The following is a 21,270-nucleotide window of genomic DNA, read 5'->3' as shown; positions in this document are numbered from 1 at the left end:
TAATTAAATAAAAATGTTAAGCACAGCAGACTATCTTCTATGACACATTTTGTTGCATGTCTCAGGCTTCCCAAACAACCACAGGAAAATTACTTATGATGAGTTCCCCTATGTGTTAGAAAGGGGTAATATTGGTATTTCATCCATGGATGTTGCAGTTACTTTCAGGAAATTGCTGTACAAGATGTACAAATACAGAGCATTCTTAATTATTTGCATTTTCTGTATTTTGTCTTGCCCTGAATGCTATGTTCTCAAATCTGTAAGTACAGGTGATGTATTCATAACTTGAATTTATGTTTTCATGTTCTGAGACTTGTCAGATTTGTGTTTCTAATTCCCTACATGCTTTTCTTTGATGTTAATAAATTTAACCTGATTTCCTCCATTAATTCTCTCTATGTTGTATTCTGTGCAGTTCAGACAGGTGGTCCGGGGATACCAGAGGAAAAGAAGGTTGAGGCTCAATTACAAAGTAAGGTGTTTTGTCTTTCAACTTATCTGACATTTTAGAGATGTGACATCTGGCTCTAGGGCCCCATAAAGTTAAACTGTGTTCCTGTGTTACCTAGCAATAAAGTTAACTTGTAAAATTGTCCAGTTAAGAAAACTTGGGAAGGGACTGGGATGAAAGGAATTTATAGCCACATTGAAAGAATAAGGTGTGTTGTGGTTTAACCACAGTCGGCAACTAAGTACCACACAGCGGCTCGGTCCCCCACTCCCCCACCCTATTGGGATGAGGCAGACATTCGGGAAAAAAAAAAGTTAAACCTGTGGGTTGAGATAAAGACAGTTTAATAGGACAGCAAAGGAAGAATATAATAATAATAATAATAATAATAATAGAATGTACAAAAGAATTGATGCACAATGCAATTGCTCACCACCTGCTGACTGATGCCCAGCCAGTCCCTGAGCAGTGATTGCTGCTCCCCGGCCAACTCCCCCCAGCTTATATACTGAGCATGATGTCATATGGTATGGAATAGCCCTTTGGCCAGTTTGGGTCAGCTGTCCTGGCTGTGCTCCCTCCCAGCTTCTTGTGCACCTGGCAGAGCATGGGAAGCTGAAAAGTCCTTGACTAGTGTAAAAACCACTTAGCAACAACTAAAACATCAGCATGTTATCAACATTATTCTCATACTAAATCCAAAACACAGCACTATACCAGCTACTAGGAAGAAAATTAACTCTATCCCAGCTGAAACCAGGACAAGGTGCAAAGTTGGTACTGAAACTAGGAATTTCATGCAACTAATCTGAGCAAGTCCATGAGTGTCTTGGTCCTATTAACAAAAGACATTGTGCTGTGGATACAAGGCATTGCAGAAGAACCTGTACAGCTATTATGGGGAGATAAAGATGCAAAGCAGAACTGGTAACAACATGAAACATTCCCAGAACATCAAATTGTTGCAAAAAGTTTTATATGTGAGTTTTCATCTGCTGTGTCATAACAGATCTTGTGGAATAGCATGATAGGTGTCTCAAAACTGAGTAACTAGGTGACAGATCTCTATTGGTAATGGCAGCTAGAAGGCTCATATGGGTGTTCACTTACGTGAAAAATGCTTCCCCACGTAAGATATTCCAGATAAGAATATCGATCTATTAAATATCTGTTTGTTTTGGCTTTTACCTACTAAGTTTCTGTCAGACATTTCTCACTGATTTGTAAGAATGCAATTGATCATTTGCTAACAGAGATTTTTTTGTGTGTGTGTTCCAGGATGCTCCATAAGTGCAATGACAGATTTAGTTTTCCTGGTAGATGGTTCATGGAGTGTAGGGAGAAATAACTTCAAATATATTCTGGACTTCATGGTTGCCCTTGTATCAGCTTTTGACATTGGGGAAGAAAAGACGAGAGTTGGAGTTGTTCAGTACAGTTCAGATACAAGAACAGAGTTCAATTTAAATCAGTATTTCAGAAGAAGTGATCTTATTGATGCAATTAAAAGGATACCTTACAAAGGTGGCAACACAATGACAGGTACAGATTTCCCACATATGTGTTTATTCAGCATTTCATTTTATAATTCAAATTTGTTTTAAATCCTAGTTCATTCAAGCCTAATAAAACACAACTTATGGTGTTGTTTTTAGGAGAGGCTATTGATTACCTGGTTCAAAACACCTTCACTGAGTCTGCTGGAGCAAGAAAAGGCTTTCCCAAAGTAGCAATTGTCATTACGGATGGAAAAGCTCAAGATGAAGTAGAAATTCCTGCAAGAGAGCTTCGCAACATAGGAGTTGAAGTTTTTTCTTTGGGTACGTTGAGTTTTTCTAATGATTGAGAGATTAACATTCCTAAAAAAGTTATATGTTTTACAGATTCTGTGTTTCAAGAATTTTGCTATGTTTTGCTATGTATGTATGCCACTGTTTCCATGGGTATGCCTTGAAATGGGTCATTTGCACCCTCCAGAGCAGAAGATACCATTTGTGTTAATTTGTTAGTAATTCTGTAGCTCCTACATGGAGTTTAAGATGACTGACAAGCATAGTTTCAACCTTGGCCTTATTGAAGACACCGTATTATTTTCTCAGGTTGAAAATGAAGTATGTCACCTCATTGCATTAACTATTATTTTGTAGTTTGATTATTGATAATGACAGAAGACAGAACTGAATTAAACTCAGCTTTACCCCAGGATGTTCTGATACTTTATGAATGCATTCACAGGTGTCTGTATTTTATGGCCACTCAACACAGTCCTGTCTATTGCAACTTCTAGGAATCAAAGCAGCAGATGCAAAGGAACTCAAGCTAATTGCATCTCAGCCTTCACTGAAGCATGTATTCAATGTGGCTAATTTTGATGGAATTGTGGATATACAGAATGAAATTATCTTGCAAGTGTGCTCTGGTGTTGATGAACAACTAGGTGAACTGGTTAGTGGAGAAGAAGGTGAGATACTTTATATAAATGTATTTATTGACTTCAGTTTATTCTGATGCATATTTAAGGAGCTATCCCTGCTTCCTTTGCTTTACTTCTGGAGTTTGATCTGTTGTCTCATTTAGCAAGTGTGGAAAAGAAGGGCTCAGCTTTCTGCATTTAAATGCAGGAGAACAGAACATGTGATGGATTAGATTTGGAATAGCTCCATTATTCCATAGTTTCAAGGGTAACACAATGATGTGCAGTTATCAGAGTCTCATACAGTCAATTTGGACACAGTCGTCACTTCTATGGAAAAATGTACTAAAGGGAAAAAAACTGCTTGGTGAAGGGGCAGAATATGTAATAAGTTAAGGACCAAGGAATGAAAACTGGAGAACACTGAGAAAACACAGACGTCAAGCTGTATCATTGCAGCTTTCTGGCCCTGTAAGGTTCTAAGTAACTAGTTATTCTTTGACCAAAATGGCAGCAGAGATGACTCCACTGTCATAGTGTTCTGCTCAGGTCTGCATTTTTTCACACTCTCTACTGTGTTTCTGTGGGTGTAGCTTTCACTTCTGTTTGAAACAGTGTTAAAGCAAGGCAGCATTTCTCCTGGAACTTCTACTACACTCAGGGGACCACAAATGCGTTGTTCATATTTCTACCCTCTCTCTGATGCCCCATTTGGACTGTCCTGTAATTCACTTCTATTTATTTATGCTAAAAAAAAAAGGTGATTTTTAGTAAAGATTAAGCAACGATGACTACATTTATTCCAGAAATAAAAATGTGCTAGAAAATATGTTATAATTGTAATTAAAAATTTGGGGTTTGCATTTGATTTCTTTCAGTGGTGGAGCCTCCTTCAAATCTGGTGGCCACGCAGATCTCCTCAAAATCTGTTAGGATCACCTGGGATCCATCCACAAGCCAAATAACTGGCTATCGGCTGCAGTTCATTCCAATGATAGCTGGTGGAAAACAACATGTACTGAGCGTGGGACCTCAGACTACTGCTCTGAATGTTAAAGATCTCTCTCCAGACACAGAGTATCAAATCAATGTTTATGCAATGAAAGGACTGACCCCCAGTGAGCCAATAACGATAATGGAAAAAACACAACAAGTAAAAGTTCAAGTGGGTGAGTTAGGAGCTACTATGTTATTTTCACATGGTAGCTTTTTGTTGTTTAAACCTCTGATGCTTTTTTTAATATCATACCTTTATTATTTATGAGAAACAGCTTAGAATGGTTTATTTCCTTTATAAGCAACAGGGTATGATACACAAACTGCAGATGCAATTGTAATGCTGTGGCTATTGAATATCTGTTTATAGTGGTAATTCTTTTTCTTTACAGAATGCTCACGTGGTGTGGATGTAAAAGCGGATGTTGTGTTTTTAGTGGATGGTTCCTACAGCATTGGTATTGCCAATTTTGTTAAAGTAAGAGCCTTTTTGGAAGTGTTAGTTAAAAGCTTTGAGATATCACCTCGAAAAGTGCAGATAAGTCTTGTCCAGTACAGCAGAGATCCCCATATGGAGTTTTCTTTGAACAGATACAACAGAGTGGAAGACATAATTCATGCTATTAACACCTTCCCCTACAGAGGTGGATCTACCAACACAGGCAAAGCGATGACATACGTCAGGGAGAAAGTATTTGTTACCAGCAAAGGATCAAGACCAAATGTGCCAAGAGTCATGATTCTTATTACTGATGGAAAATCATCAGATGCTTTTAAAGAACCTGCAATAAAGCTGAGGGATGCAGATGTAGAAATATTTGCAGTTGGTGTGAAAGACGCAGTGCGTACGGAGTTAGAAGCAATTGCATCACCTCCTGCTGAAACCCACGTTTACACAGTGGAAGATTTTGATGCTTTTCAAAGAATATCATTTGAACTTACACAGTCTGTCTGCCTACGGATTGAGCAGGAACTGGCTGCTATAAGGAAAAAATGTAAGTAACTGCTATTACTTAGAGAAACATAGAAAATGCAATGAAAAAAGATCTGAACCAATGTTTTGTGCTTGTAGTTACCTAAAGAATTCATACTGATGAAATTGTCCATATACAAATGATATTTTTAATAACTGGGGATTTGGTTCTCATTTTCAAATGTATTAAAAGCAATGGGTGAAATTAATGGACAAATGGAGATGAAAAAATTCTTGGAGAAATACTTTTTTTCCCTCCCCTCCTAGGTACCTAGAAAGTTATTAAAGTGTGTGTCTATCTGGAATAACCTAGTGGATGTGCTCTACTCTTACACTCAATGTCTTGAGTAAAACAGTTACTTATTAGGGCCTTTCTTCTTTCGCTGTCCAAAATGAGGTAGCTAGTTTAAGCTTGTCTTTTAGAATTTCAAAGGCAGTGGAGCAATGCTGACACCTCCAGAGGGTGATTTGATAAATTTTTAGGGTAAAATGAATGGCCCTCTGAAATGGGCTTAGACAAGACAATTTGAGACAGTAGATGCTAGGTGGTATTAATCTCAATCCAACTGTAAAGACTAAAATGAAGTAGCACATGAAAGTCTTCACATGCATCCAAATTGGGCGAGCTTGGATAATGTTTAATATTTAAAAGATTTCTAAATGACCAACTTTTGGTCAGTTAAAGTTACTTATGATTAGTTGCACCCTCAGTGTCCCTACCTATGTTTAGTAGAACACTAACATTGAATAGTCCCCAGTATTGAAAACCCCACTCTCTTTAAAAATAAGCCTTTTGTTTCAGGATAGCTTTGAGGAACAAACCAGCAAAGCAGCCTTTGTTTTAGAGGGCTCAAGCAGTCTTAACATCCCCACTGTTAGGCTGACTAGGCCAACCAAAACAAGCCCAGGATGTCAGGTTTGTGTTTGTGCCTCATGTCAAGTTCCTTGTTTCCCCTTTGACTCCATTCCTGAAAAAATACTAGGATTTATTTTGTCCTATTTCTAATCTAGATCTGCAAAAAACCAAGGATTCTTAGTTCCCATTGAGGGCATAATGTTATTGCTGTTCATGGGACATATGAAAGAGGGAACCCAACTTGATTATCAGATTCTAACTTGAGTTTTCATAAGTACATTTTTTTAGATGGACTGTTCTAATTTGATCTAGAAATCACTGAATTGGTGCTTTTACTCATTGTCATATGATTTGAGACAACGTAGATACGATCTTCATGAAATTTGACAGCTATAAGCAAGTATAGAAAACAAATACTGTTGCATGTGCAACAAAATATCTGTTCAATTAGAATAAATCAAGTTATTGAGAGACATTTTTCATTTATTTTAGAGATTTTGTGTTAAAAAATATTCTAGCAAGTATGCCTCATCTGTGCGTTTTTATTTCCATACAGCTTACGTACCTGCAAAGAATATGGTCTTTTCTGATGTAACATCTGACAGTTTCAGAGTGAGCTGGTCTCCAGCTGGATCTGAGGTTTTGTCCTATCTCATTAAATATAAAGTAGCAGTCGGTGGAGATGAATTCATTGTTTCAGTACCAGCTTCAAGTACTAGCTCAGTTCTCACCAACTTGCTACCTGAAACTACTTACGCAGTCAGTGTGATTTCTGAATATGAAGATGGTGATGGCCCTCCCTTGGATGGAGAGGAAACCACTTTAGAAGGTAGGCTTCCCATTATTCTCAGACACAAAAGAGCCATATGTTAAAATAAGAATTAGCTTAATTGAGAGAAATGGGTGTATGTGGAAGAGCCAGCTAAGGCTGAGGAGCAGGATGAGAATAACCATTATTGTCTCTCGGTGCATTTAGTAAAGATATAAAATTCTAACAATAGGCCAACATTAAATTGTTAAGATTGGATTTTATTTTCCCTGAAACTTGAATGGATGCTGTCTTTCTCTGCAGTGGCCTATTTTCAAATGAAGTGTTGTGTTGTCAATAGTAAATTCATTGGCATGTGTGTATCTTAATATACACTTAAGTTGGACTAGATGATCATTGTATGTCCCTTCCAATTGAACTATTCTATTCTATTCAATAATTATAACTGATGCTGGAATACATGCTGACTTTAATACATTTAAAGTCAAGCATGTACCTATGTAATTTATTGTGTCTACATCTAACTTACATTAATAGAAATTCTGTTTTATATACCATAGGCTTAAAGGGGCCTGTGTTTTTGGTCAGCTGTTTCTCATCAGAACTTCATGGGTCTGATCCAGTAACTCTTACTGATTCAAAACTTCCACTGATGTTAATATGAGTTTATGTGATCAATGGCTGTAAATTTAAGCATGGTAGCTACACTTTTTCTTTATAGAGTTGCCACGATGCATTTCCACTGATTTAAAGGAGATGGATGACAGTAAATTTGATTTTCTATTCCAGGAGTTGAATACTCAGTCTAGTCTAAATCATGCTTTTTAAAATATTGATCCACTCTTTTTCATTATTCCATGCTGTCATTTGTGACCTTTGGTGACGTAAATGGTTCCAAGGGAGCAAAAGAAACAACATGGAAATTTGTTAATTGCTCTTTCCTCTTAGGACTGATAGAAATACACATTTATAAAATAGCTTAGTTTGGATGTTAAGTTTGGAAGATACAGGTTTCACTGTTGGTGTGCATATTTCCATGACTGTACCAGTCAGAATGTTTTGGCCACACATAACTTTCCTTTAGGAAAACAAACTCTTGGCTGATAGAATATGTAGCTTGTGATTGTAAGGGAAAGGAGAAGGAATAACTTTAATAAAAATAATTGATGTTCCCATGTTGTAACTGATACGGCCTTAAATAATTGTCAGTATCTTGATCTGATGAAATCCCAACATGTCTGAGAAGACAGAGTTCTTCTGCAATCATGTAAACATCAGCAGCTCTCCATGCAGATCTAGCTAACAATTTGGGCTAGACAGCTTTCTTGGCAACTAACTTTGGTTTCAGGCTTTTAAAGAATTTGAAATTGAGTATTGTGTTTCTGATTAGTAGGAAACAAGTTTGTTTCTTTAGAGCTAGGATTATTAATTGATCCACTCTTAACAGATCTGTAGTTTAACACTGAAGAACAATGCTTTTGGCCTATAACATTCCAGTTGAATTATGCTTTAGTTAATAAACAATAAAAAACGAAACTTTTTTTTGCCTAAAAGACTATGCTACATGCTGCTAGGCAACTTGCAGTACAGTAGATCTTAATGTTTGTTGGAAGAGTCAAGTCCTTCTTTGGTGTGCCCACTGAGTTCATATGAAGTGACCTGAGCTGCTATGTCTTTTGTCAAGGAACAGGCTAGGTTAAATGATTCACCACAGTTTTTCCTTAATTTCTGGGATAACAGGCTATTTCTTGTCTCTGAGTTTGAGACTTAATTCAGAAGCCTTTTTTAAACATTAGATGCAACTCATATTGCAATGAATATATTTTTTGTTGTAAAAATTTAACTTAAAGAAATAGAATTGTTTTGGTGATTTTTTTTTCCTGTTGCATTTACCTTCATTGTTTCTTTAAAATAGGAGAGCTGCCTGTGTGTAGTCAGGTGTATCTGACAACTATCTGTAAATGGAGGCAGTGCAGAAGCAAATGGCCACAGCAAAGAAACCTGTGTGATCTGTTGTGTTAAGAAATTTCCCCACTATACCCAAACATTCCTTGCACAGTTCAGTTCTACTGTTACCACTAAACGCAGTCAGACTGTCTTAAGTTTCAGAAGCAGTTGTATAAACTGGGATTAATGTACTTTTGGGGACAACTTTGTTACACTGCTGATTGTAACTCTGGCCCTAGATTTTCAGAAAAGACTTATGGTTTGTGTACCTTAAAACAATGGGAGGGCAATATAAGCTGTTGTTTTGTTAAAATGGATGAGCTAACAGAATGGTTGGAATGGTTTCACTTCAGATACTGCTTGATTAAAAGCAAATATTTACAAATTATATGTGTATATTTTTTTGTAGTTAAAGGTGCTCCTCGAAACTTGAGGATAACAGATGAAACTACTGATAGCTTTGTAGTTGGCTGGACTCCAGCTCCAGGAAATGTCCTACGGTACAGGCTTGTATATAGACCACTTTCTGGAGGAGAAAGGAGACAAGTGACTGTCTCAGCAAATGATAGATCAACTACTCTGCAGAACTTGATCCAAGATACAAGATATGAAGTCTCTGTTATTCCTGAGTATCAGTCTGGGCCTGGAAATTCGCTGAATGGATATGCAAAAACTGATGAAGGTACATGATCAATGATGTGAATGTAGTAAGCTTGAGAAGAACTCCCTGCATGCTGACATATTCATACTGAAAAGAGAATAACCCATATTTGCCATATGTATTATCCGAGATGAACAGGGAATTATAAAATTGCTCAAGCCTAGTTGAGAGGTAATTTAAGACAATATAATTTATCAAAATCATAATGTTTCATTTTAAAATAAATATAGTATATTGAACCTGCAACACCTAATATGGCAAGGTAACTTGGGTGACGAATCTACTAGTATGTTTAATTAATTGTCCTAATAATTCTTCGTATTGTCAATGATATAAATTATATTTCTTTTCAGCAAATTCAGACCTTGTTCGCACTTTGTTCTGAATGGCTAGCAAGGAATGAATTAAACATTTAATTTACCAAAGTTATCACTGTAGCCTGAACTTGTATGAAAATGCATGATCCTTTAACAGGTATCATGTCTTACTAAACAAAATCCAAAGAGTACAGAGACATTACGAATGTCCTGGTCACTGGTGAAACTTCACTGAGATTTTAAATATTAGAAACCAGAAAAACTATCATCAAAAAGAACTCTGTAGGAAACCATAATGTGTTAATTTCACATTTCACTGGTGATCTTTGACTTGATTCTGCAGACAGTGACTTCAACGTGGATCTTGGTGTGTTGAAGTTGAGCATATATTCAGGTGCTAGTATGTATAAATGTTCCAGGATTGAGGCTGTGGTTTTAATAGAAAAAAATAGGAGCAAAAAGACTTTATTGGGCATTTTTGCCTAAGGAGGGTGGGGATGGAATTGTACAATTCTGTTACAGTAAAGTTATACTGTAGCAGTGTTAGGACAGGCTATTCAGGAATTATTCTCTCAGCATTAAGTCCTATGTTGTGGTAACCTAAAAAATAAACCAAGAAATGAAGCTTGCTTCAACTTGTTTTCAACATCTTTTGACATGTGCAGTCCGAGGAAATCCAAGAAATTTGAGAGTTTCTGATGCTACAACATCAACAATGAAGCTGTCTTGGAGTGCTGCTCCTGGCAAAGTGCAGCAGTACTTTATAACATACACTCCAGTCGCAGGAGGTGAAACTAAGGAAGTGACTGTGAAAGGTGACACTACCTCTAAAGTGCTGAAAGGTTTAGACCAAGCCACTAGGTATGCATTGACTGTGTCTGCCTTGTATGCCTCTGGAGCAGGAGAGGCCCTTTCTGGAGAGGGAGAAACACTTGAAGGTAATTATTTATTTTTTCTGTACAGTCATTCATTTATTGATTGATGTTTAAGGTGTCTTAAAGTGTACTGGATTCCTGAGTTGCCTGTAGAAGTAAATATGTGAATGAAAAATAGGCATAAAGACATTCTCCTACTTCACAGGGATTTTCCAAACCTACTGTCCATCAGGGAAAACAGTGGGGTCAAATCACTGGTTGTGGAGGGGACTCTGGGTCTCTTGAATCATAGAATCATTAAGGTTGGAAAAGACCTCTAAGATCATCTAGTCTAACCGTCCTGAAAAAGGTATTGCCAGAAGGACCAACCAAAACTGACTGTACTTCCACACCAATCTCAGTGAAATATTTGGTCTTATAACTCTCAACTTCTGAGCAGTTTTAGTGGCAGATTGTTCTTAATGTAACAGGATTAATTAACGGGGTTAAAGTATCTCATCCGTTTGAAAATTTGCAGGGTTTCTACTGTACTGAGACTGAAAGGTGTTCAGGGACCATTTTTGCATTACAGAAGCAACACCTAGTCTAGGCATAGGAATAATGAATCATATCCTGCTTTGAACTAACAGGAGTAAGAATCTGGAGCTGAGCATTAACAGAATGCTGGCAAAAGTGTAAGTCGGAGCCAAAGACTTTCTTATAAGGAGGGGAGGCTGCTCTTGCTCTGCCTTTGAGTGGAGAATTTCCCAGACTTCTTCTCTGTGAGCATTCTCAGTGTCATCTGTTAATTGTCAGAGGATAGGGAAAGCTGCCTCCTAGGCCATGAAAGGAAGTGTGACTATGCTCTGTGCTGGCCAGGTATGTATTGCTAACATCTGGCACTGCAGCTGTGTAGGCATGGCACTTGAAAACATCTTACAGATTAATTATGTGGAATTAAAACTCGTCCATTGATGCTAATAGAGTTATAGTAGGGATATACTTGGCTCTCAGTTTCTCCATCAGTTTGTTTATGACATGTTAGGAAACAAACCAGAAAACCTAGTTTAAATAGAAAACTGTAAAAAAAAAAAGTTCCAATGATTCACCAATGCACTGAATTCATCCCACTAAAATTTAGGCACTTATTTGAACACTGCAGTTTGCAGCATGGACTCTCTAGGATTCTTCTGTGATTGAGGTAGATACTTCCAGAAAGCAGGTAGTTAATCTGAGATCTCATTTTTCCTTCAAAGGAACATTTCTCTGTCCATTGACTATAGAAGGAGCAACTGAGTGCTAGGCACCAGACCCCTGCCCGCCCCACTTCCTAAGTCTCAGACAATGATCCAATCATAGAATCATAGAATCGTTTAGGTTGGAAAAGACCTTTAAGATCATCAAGTCCAACTGTTAACCTAACACTGCCAAGTCCACCACTAAACCATGTCCCTAAGCACCACATCTACATGTCTTTTAAGTACCTCTAGGGATGGTTACTCAGCCACTTCCCTGGGCAGCCAGCATGTTCCAATGCTTGACAACCCTTTTGGTGAAGAAATTTTGCCTAATATCCAATCAAACCTCTCCTGGCACAACTTGAGGCCATTTCCTCTTGTCTTATGGCTTGTTACTTGGGAGAAGAGACCAACCCCCACCTCGCTACAACCTCCTTTGAGGTAGTTGTAGAGAGCGCTAAGGTCTCCCCTCAGCCTCCTTTTCTCCAGGCTAAACAACCCCTCAGCCACTCCTCATAAGACTTGCTCTCTAGACCCTCCACCAGCTTCGTTGCTCTTCTTTGGACGTGCTCCAGCACCTCACTGTCTTTCTTGTAGTGAGGGGCCCAAAACTGAACACAGTAGTCAAGGTGCGGCCTCACCAGTGCCGAGAACAGGGGGACAATCATTTCCCTAGTCCTGCTGGCCACACTATTTCTCATACAAGCCAGGATGCTATTGGCTTTCTTGGCCACCTGGGCACACTGCCAGCTCATATTCAGCTGGCTATCGACCAACAGCCCCAGGTCCTTTTCCGCCAGGCAGCTTTCCAGCCACTCTTCCCCAAGCCTGTAGCGTTGCATGGGGTTGTTGTGAGCCAAGTGCAGGACCCAGCATTCAGCCTTGTTGAATCTCATACAATTGGCCTTGGCCCATTGATCCAGCCTGTCCAGATCCCTCTGCAGAGCCTTCCTACCCTCAAGCAGATGAATGCTCCTGCCCAACTTGGTGTCATCTGCAAACTTACTGAGGGTGCACTCCATCCCCTTGTCCAGATCATTGATAAAGATATTAAACAGAACTGGCCCCAGTACTGACCCCTGGGGAACACCACTTGTGACCGGCCACCAACTGGATTTAACTCCATTCACCACCACTCTTTGGGCCCGGCCATCCAGCCAGCTTTTTACCCAGCGAAGAGTACACCTGTCCAAGCCATGAGCAGCCAGTTACTTCAGGAGAATGCTGTGGGAAACTGTGTCAAAGGCTTTACTAAAGTCTAGATAGACAACATCCACAGCCTTTCGCTCATCCACTAAGCAGGTCATCTTGTCATAGAAGGAGATCAAGTTAGTCAAGCAGGACCTGCCTTTCATAAACCCATGCTGACTGGGCCTGATCACCTGCTTGTCCTGCACGTGCTACATGATGGTTCTCAAGATGATCTGCTCCATAACCTTCCCCGGCACCGACGTCAGACTGACAGACCTGTAGTTCCCTGGATCCTCCTTCTGGCCCTTCTTGTAGATGGGCGTCACATTTGCTAACCTCCAGTCAACTGGGACCTCCCCAGTTAGCCAGGACTGCTGATAAAGGATTGGAAGTGGCTTGGTGAGCACTTCTGCCAGCTCCCTCAGTACCCTTGGGTGGATCCCGTCCTTAGACATACTGGTGTGTGTCTAAGTGGTGTAGCAGGTCGCTAACCATTTCCCCTTGGATTATGGGGGGTTCATTCTGCTCCCTGTCTTCCAGCTCAGGGGGCTGGGTACCCCAAGAACAACTGGTCTTACCATTAAAGACTGAGGCAAGGAAGGCGTTAAGTACCTCAGCCTTCTCCTCATCCTTTGTCACTATGTTTCCTCCCACATCCAATAAAGGATGGAGATTCTCCTTAGCCCTCCTTTTGTTGCTAATATATTTATAGAAACTTTTAAAATTGTCTTTTATGGCAGTAGCCAGATTAAGTTCTAGTTGGGCTTTGGGCCTTCTAATTTCCTCCCTGCAGAACCTCATGACATCCTTGTAGTCCTCCTGAGTTGCCTGCCCCTTCTTCCAAAGGTCATAAACTCTCCTTTTTTTCCCTGAGTTCCAGCCAGAGCTCTCTGTTCAGCCAGGCTGGTCTTCTTCCCCGCCGGCTCATCTTTCATCACTTGCGGAAGGACGGCCTGCTCCTGTGCCTTTCAGATTTCCTTCTTGAAGAATGTCCAGCCTCCCTGGACTCCTTTGCCCTTCAGGACTGCCTCCCAAGGGACTCTGTCAACCAGGCTCCTAAACAGGCCAAAGTCTGCCCTCTGGAAGCCCAAGGGAGCAGTTCTGCTGACCCTCCTCCTTACTTCTCCAAGAATCAAAATCTCTATCATTTCTTGATTGCTATGCCCAAGACAGCCTCCAACCGTCACATCACCCACAAGTCCTTCTCTGTTCACAAACAACAGGTCCAGCGGGGTGCCTTTCCTAGTTGGCTCACTCACCAGCTGTGTCAGGAAGTTATCTTCCACACACTCCAGGAACCTGCTAGACTGTTTCCTCTCTGCTGTATTGTATTTCCAGCAGACATCTGGTAAATTGAAGTCCCCTACGAGAACAAGGGCTAGGAATTGTGAGACTTCTCCCAGCTGCTTATAGAATATTTCGTCTGCCTCTGCATCCTGGTTGGGTGGTCTATAACAGACTCCCATCAAGATATCTGCTTTGTTGGCCTTCCCCCATGAACACCCAGCCCTATCATCACCTTCATTAAGCTCTAGACAATCAAAACACCCCCTAACATACAGGGCTAACCCACTGCCTCTCCTTCCTTGCCTATCCCTTCTGAAGAGTTTATAGCCATTCATTGCAGCTCTCCCGTTGTGGGAGTCATCCCACCATGTTTCTGTGATGGCAACTATATCCACCTACTTACACCGAGACAGGATGCAACCGCCAGAGAATCAGGCGCCTTGCAATTCATGCTGAAAGTTCCCTAAGTCCCCCATTTTCACTACCCATGCAAGATCCAAAATGCTCCTTTTGTAGGAGAAAATAACCTGTCTCCTGCCCAGAACACTGCTGAGATCCAGGTAAAGGAGAACGGGTAGCTGGATTCTGCCCATATCCTCCAGAAAAGCAAAAGGTGATCAGGACTTAATGAACTTCCCTGTTGGTGGCAGTGCTGCCATTTTGTTTTGTATGGTATTCTACTAGGTCTAACACTTTTTTGGGGGAAGAGGGAGCGTGGAGATGTAGGCCTTATTCAGTCTGAGAGAGTTTGAATTCACATCTTCATATCCCAGCATGTTCACAAGGCTATAGTGTTTGCTGGGCAAGAGTCTCCTTTACTCTTTCCGTTGAACCTGAGCCACTGTACATCCAGGAATGCAAATTTCATTCTCAGAACAAGAGCAGACTGGATCCCAAGTGAGCAGAGGAGCCTGACATCCCTGCTTTTTTCTCTGTGCTGTCAGTGGAGAGAGGAACGCCTCGGTCTTCCTTTGCGAATCTTGAGAGGCCTCTGTCTCTCTGTGAAACAGACTGAATTGTCCACTTCTATAGGGAGATACCTCAAATTTTAGTGAAGCATTGACCAAATTAACTGTTTACATTTGGTGAAAAGGTTTTCATTGATTATCTTTGTAGTAAACCCGTGAGAGACCCTTTATTAACATGGAGCTCTGGAGAGATCAAGTGTGTTTCAAATTAATAAAATAAGCTTGGCTTTCTACCCTATCATAAAACTTGAGCAATAGAAAAGTCTTTTAAAGCATTGCCTAGAGCTCCAGTTAAAACACATTCTAAACAGAGAGAACGAATGAAACACAGCAGAACTGAAAAGACAGAGTCACCAGAAAACCAGAATTCAGTCTCAGGTAGAGACTGTCTTGTCCTTTCAGTGCTCCCTCCCCCAGGAGGGCTCTGATTCTGATTTGGACTTTCTGCAGTGATAAATTGTCAATAAGAAGAAAAACATTCTGAAAATTGGTTAGAGAGTCAAAGAATTTAAAAGGATAGTTGACTATAGCTCAGGAATGGGTTTATATGCAAGCAAATTGAGTTTAAAATGGATGTTGCACTTAAAAGGACACAGAAGCATTCCTGTAAGAGGTTTTACTGTAAGCAACTGAATTAAAAACTTACGTAAAAAATTCTGTGACAGATTTTGTCTTGGGATAAATTTGAATAAATGAGTATCCTGTCACTTAACTCAATTACTTTTTATTCAGTTCCTCACCTGGGAGAAAACCAAATTAAAAATTACTTTTACCATTTTGACAGGTATAGCTTTGTGACTGAAATGTGCATAACCTTTGAAGAGTCAGCTGGATATGAAAATCCTATCAGAGTGCACTCCAGAAAACATTACTCTTCGTATTAAAGCTGTCTATTAAATTTTTCTCATTTAGATAAAATGTTAGTAAGAGCATATACAGATGTCAGCCATTAGTGGGTGATCAAAGGTAAAGAATAGAATACAAATTTCTGTTTGCATGACAGCAAAGGCCTAAATCATGATGTTTCCTCATGGAACATCCACCATGTATTTCAGTAATCAGCATATCTGCAGTTTCATGGGGTAATAAAAATACTTGAATTATGCCAAAACTCTTTGGACATGGTCCATAGATATTTTAAAAGACTCTCTGACTAATGGTATGAAAGGTTCTCAGAGTATCTGTTGAAGTACATATAAGACAATATTTCACTGTATGGTACTGTCTTACCTCAATGAAGGATAAAAAGGCAAAACCTTTGAGGAAAAACAATTAGGAATAAAAAGGTTGCAACTTTGGAACTGAAAGATAACATTCAAACTTCAAAGCTTAGTATAGAATTTTACTTGAAAAAAGAAGTCATGCTGTCTGTGAAGCTAAAATAAACATGGTTGGACTCGGCTGAAAAGTTAGTGAAGGGAATACTTGACTAACTATTAGCTGAAATAACTTGTCTGAGACTGGGAATGGGACAGATCTCAACTCCTGGAGAAATAAACTTATCAACAGTAATGACAAAAAAGCTGTGAAAGGAAGCATAACAAGTGTTTAGTATTTCAGTTAGTTTTTCCGTGAGCCACAGTGTCTGAGAAACAAAATAGTGAGGTGTGTGTTTTTCATTGCCAACAGCACTGAAGTACTGAGCACTTAAGTATTTTCCTGTATCAGGAATCCTAGTGGGGCTTACTTGATGTCTTCACCATATGAATTCTCACCAAACCTATTCAGTCAGTGATGCCATAGTTGCTGGCCACTTCAGTTCATCATCATATCAAGAGCTAGGCTTGAGATTGTCTTTCAAACTGGGACAGTTGTTAGTTTACGGTATTGATAAGAGAAATCAGTTTGGATGTAGTGAACATTTCAGCACTAATAGGAAAGTGACAAAAGAGGAGCTGGATACAGTAGCTTCTCCAGCTATTGTATAGTCAAGTGGCAGGAAATGAAAAATCCAAGCTCTGAGATGTTTATGGAATTTTACTGAGTCATTAAATGGTCCCCTGTGACTAAGGGTGTAGACAAACATTCTTACTGCCTTCAGTAATGATTTATTTTGCTCTGCATGTAGTAGGAGAACTCACATGGGCAGTTACTGTATCTCAGTTGCAAGGGTAGCCTTCAGCAGAGAGAGAAAACTGACAATTTTTAGACTGCTCTGACATGATTTGCAAGAACATGTCTGCGCAGGCATTCGCTGAAGGTTCTTCAGTTATGTATGTTATCTCCAAAGTATTTTGGAGCAGTTACAAATTGCTCTTGGAAGTTCCTCCTCTTCCTCTGCTTTGCTCTGCATGGAAGTTTTTCAGTGTTTTGAAGTGGCTTGTTTCAGGATACTCAGGAAAATCAATCCACATGCTCATACTGTGTACTTGATATCATTTACCAGCTGGGTAATCTCTGCTTCTCCTTTTGCTTTTCTTTTTGCTAAGTATATGCTTGCTCTTATTGTTTCTCCACATAAAACAGAGAGGACAAATATTCCCCCAAGTAACTGTAGATAATCTCTTCTATAAACTGTTTGCATAGCTATCTGGTCCAGCCCAAAGATAAACAGATGCCAGAGGATCAGAATTTTATGAACTGTTCACAGACAACATGGTATAGAGAGTTTAGCAAATGAGTAATCAGAAAATTACTAATTTCTGAAGGTGCTGTTCCATACCATACAGGCGATTGTTATTCACAGAGAATAGGTTTATTTCTTTTTTGTGTTTGTGGAGTGGGAAAAGGGATACAATGTTTTTGCCCCTCTGTTGAAGGAGTGTGCTTTCCTTCTTCAGTAATCCAGATTTTAGGAAATTTATAGTGCTCTGACCGTTTATGCAGCCTCTTTCAGTCACTGGCTGATTTTGTCTGCAGTTATGAAGTACCATCCAGAGGTGAAAGTTCTGGAGCTTTATATTTCATACTGCATTAAACATAACTGTACATGCAAAATATGTTCTGTAGAAAACTCTTTGCTTTTATCCTCTCACTTTCAAAAGTGCATGGTGATCCATCACTAGGCAGCTTTGGTTGGAGCCTTTCTATAAAGATGCCATGGAAAAATTTTTCTCAGACACATTTTGTTGGCTGTGATTCCACTCAGCTCATACAAAGTCACTGAAACTGCTAAAGTAAATTAAATCAGTGCAGGCTGCCATTTGCTCTGTGGTGGAACAAGGCTTGTGACAACTGGGGGAACTAAACAAATTAGCGCTGATGGTTATATTTGATGATACATAATACAGACTGAAGAACAAGCAAGAAACACCCACAGGAATTCCTTAGGGAAAAGTCTCCCTCTTATCCCCAAACACTCCAAATAAACCATTTGGCTTTCAATTTTTTTTGGGGATCATATGAGCTTACCCAAATCATCATACACTAGAAATAAAACACAATGATAAACATGGTGAGGGTGGTGAGTGTCAATGCAACAGACAGAGAGCAGTTTGTGAGAGCTACTGTTTTTCTAATCTGTTTTTTAATAAGAGAAGTGGTTGTAAGTCTGGCAAGAATTTGGTTTTCTGCCGAAAGGCATGCTGTCAGATGAAAAGAACATACTGTACATTAGCTGCTAAATAGATTAACTTTCATAATTTGCAGTTGTTTTAAAGAGAAACAAATTCATTGCTAGATTAAGCAATGTACACAGAAATGTTTAATCCCAATGAATGTCTGAAAAGTTTGAAAGCTGCAGATCTATTTTATGACTGTCCTTTTGCTGGCAGTTATATATTTTTCAGAACAGCTTTAAGAATATTTCAGTTACTGACTCTAAGCAGGGGAGTCATTACACTTTTAAATACAAATTTCAGAGAAATGTAGAAAAAAAGCCCTTTTTTCAGAAAAAGATTCATTCCCATCTTGCTTGCACTGAGAAATTTAAAAGCATTTCCACTTATATCAGTGAAGTTCCTAGGCTAGAAACACTGTTGTTGTAAATAGACATAGTTCTTTTGAAATGAGACTGCTAGTCTATGTTAGCAGAGATGTCAACTCATTTTATTTCTTACCTTTGTACATTTTAGAATAAACAAGAGGTGTAGGAGATAAACAAGAGCTGTAGGAGATATTATATTCAGGAGATAAATTTGAGAGAAAATTATGTCATAGTCTCTTCCCCTTTAGAAAGAGAATCTTTATGTTTCAGTGATATAGGGCCCAATCCTGCCATCCCAATTGATGGGTAGCTATTTGTGCTGTGAGAATTGGACTGTACTAAAGTGATATATTAAAAAAAGTTGTCATGACTGAGTCACTTTTCAGTTTTAAGGTATTTTCTGGGGTATACATTTCTTAGAACTTAGGTTTGGGGATTTTTTTAGGGGGGGCTCTTTTTTTGGTCAGAAAATGGATAGTAGTTCTTTGGTAAATAAATTATTTCTTTTTGCTGTTTCTATAGTAACATAAGAATGCTTTAGAAATGAATGACCTCCTACAGGCAGAGTAGTACAAATTAAAGTGACATTTTCTTACAATGAGGTTTTTAGAATATCACAGGGACTTTATGTAATGTTCAGACTGCGTAGTGCTGCTTCCGTCCTGACAGAAACAAGGACTCAGTGTCCTCAGGAGATTTATTGCTGTTTCATGCATTTTTAAAATTATACATTCCAAGATTTTTGAGTCCGACATTTGAAATTGACTTTTGATAATCTGTGAAAAATTATCTTAATTTTATACAGGAAATGAAATATATATCAGAAAAAATTAACACAGGGGAAGGTTCAATGAATAATAAAAAGATATTTCTAGACAGTTGAGAGTAGTGTTAACTGATTAACTGTTGGAAAAAATAGATAAAATATTAAAGGGACTGAGTTTGAATTCCTTTTGGCTTTATCCTAGAGCAGGAACTCAGGAGTGCTCTGGCCAAAGTCCCTCTCTTTTGGGTCAGAACTCTCCTGATTTGCATCTTCTTACTTTTCTGCATTCCCAGTAGCAGAAGAGCAAGAAATGTGCTCTAACAGAGTCAAGTGAGCATTCTTTTTGTGTAGCAAGTCCTTGGCTCTCCCCTGCACCATGTCCACATCCCCTCTCTACGTGCCTGAGGGCTGGTACTCCCAGGAATAACCAACTACTTTGTGGCTTGGAGGCAAGGATGTCAGCTGACCAAAGTGAGTGCCTCCTCCAATGCTGAGGAGAGTTTGACCATTAGAGTAAAACCTTAAAGTGATTCTGCTGCCATCTCATCTGATGTGCGCACTTGGATCCTTGGCTGCGGTGACCTAGCCTGCTGACTTAATAGGATACTCCTGAGGTATGCTATCATAAACAAGGCAGGACTCAGGCCATAAAATGTTGGTATATGCCTCTGCAAGAGAAGGCTCATTTATTTAGTTGATTCTGACCTTTTAGGATGCTGGCTTAGATCAATCCCATGTTTAACTTAAATGAAACATGGCTCTGCATGAAATTTACTGCTGCAGGTTGATTTTGAAAGCTGGTTTTAAGAGCATATACAGAAAATTTTTTAAACTTTGGGCCCAAACTGCATGTACAACTCCCACTGAAATCAGCTGGAGTTATGTGAATGTTTCTGAGGGGAAAGGCCATTTGAATAAGGCCATTTGATTTTTCTGAATGTCAACATTTTAATTTTAGCTGATTCACAGTCTTGTGTTCCACAACAACAGTAATTGCTGTAGAGCTATGGAAGTGAGCCAAGTGGACACAGGGAAACTGCTTTAATACTATATTGTGTCTCTGGCATACTATAGTGGAAAAACATAATATGGAAACTGGACATTGCAGAAGTCCAGAACTGGATGTAAAAGCACCTTACTGAAAGTTACCAAGTTAATTTTTGAGAGTGTGTCTGCACTGAGTGATGGTAGCGATGTACAAGGGACTGTAGGTAGACTGCAGCTCTGAAGAGAACCTGATAGCCTGAAACTGGTGACGGTCTTGCTCACCCAGGCATGGGTTTGACCTGTCCATGCAAGCACTTTGTTTTACTGTGTACGTACTCACCATGGCTTACAGCTGTGCTTACACCAGCTGGTTTAGTGCTCCAGAGCATCATAGGACTTAATGCCTGTTAGGGGATAATTTTCAAGAACCAACTGCTTCCTCACTTACTGATGACTTGGGGGATGTATGAAGTGATGGGCGGACTTTAACTTCCATTTCAAGTCAGGAAAAAGCAGGAGTCTTTTGACTGTTAAGTACTTGTGAGCCAGCCAGCCAGCACTTTTCTTTCTTACAGTGTGCATTGTCTTTCCACATTCCTTATCCATCCTGTTTAAACAAGCAGGCAAGAAGCAGGTGTACAGCAAGCATTTCTGAACACATGGACCAAACAACAGAATGACTGCTTAGGTGTTACAGTTGTAGATTTTTTTTTTGTGAAATGTAAGCA

The 21,270-nt window shown here is 39.4% G+C and overlaps 1 protein-coding gene across 8 annotated transcripts in view; it reads left to right on the top strand.

Annotated features, from left to right (window-relative positions):
• Positions 1 to 21,270, top strand: part of COL12A1 (collagen type XII alpha 1 chain) — a 106,009-nt gene that overhangs the window by 11,894 nt on the left and 72,845 nt on the right. For 6 of the 8 annotated variants that reach the window (XM_072855302.1, XM_072855304.1, XM_072855303.1 and 3 more), the window contains 9 exons: positions 419 to 475; positions 1,733 to 1,996; positions 2,110 to 2,274; positions 2,742 to 2,915; positions 3,746 to 4,036; positions 4,256 to 4,858; positions 6,249 to 6,521; positions 8,818 to 9,090; positions 10,052 to 10,324. The exons of the other annotated variants lie outside the window; for them this stretch is intronic. In XM_072855302.1, the coding sequence (XP_072711403.1) occupies positions 419 to 475; positions 1,733 to 1,996; positions 2,110 to 2,274; positions 2,742 to 2,915; positions 3,746 to 4,036; positions 4,256 to 4,858; positions 6,249 to 6,521; positions 8,818 to 9,090; positions 10,052 to 10,324 (2,373 nt within the window). The remainder of the gene's footprint in view (positions 1 to 418; positions 476 to 1,732; positions 1,997 to 2,109; positions 2,275 to 2,741; positions 2,916 to 3,745; positions 4,037 to 4,255; positions 4,859 to 6,248; positions 6,522 to 8,817; positions 9,091 to 10,051; positions 10,325 to 21,270) is intronic. 8 annotated transcript variants of the gene reach the window in all.

The sequence above is a fragment of the Ciconia boyciana genome, chromosome 3 (assembly GCF_034638445.1).
Source record: "Ciconia boyciana chromosome 3, ASM3463844v1, whole genome shotgun sequence".
Lineage (NCBI taxonomy): Eukaryota > Metazoa > Chordata > Aves > Ciconiiformes > Ciconiidae > Ciconia > Ciconia boyciana.
Note: the sequence above shows the minus strand (reverse complement) of the source record. Positions and strands in the feature narration are given on the sequence as shown.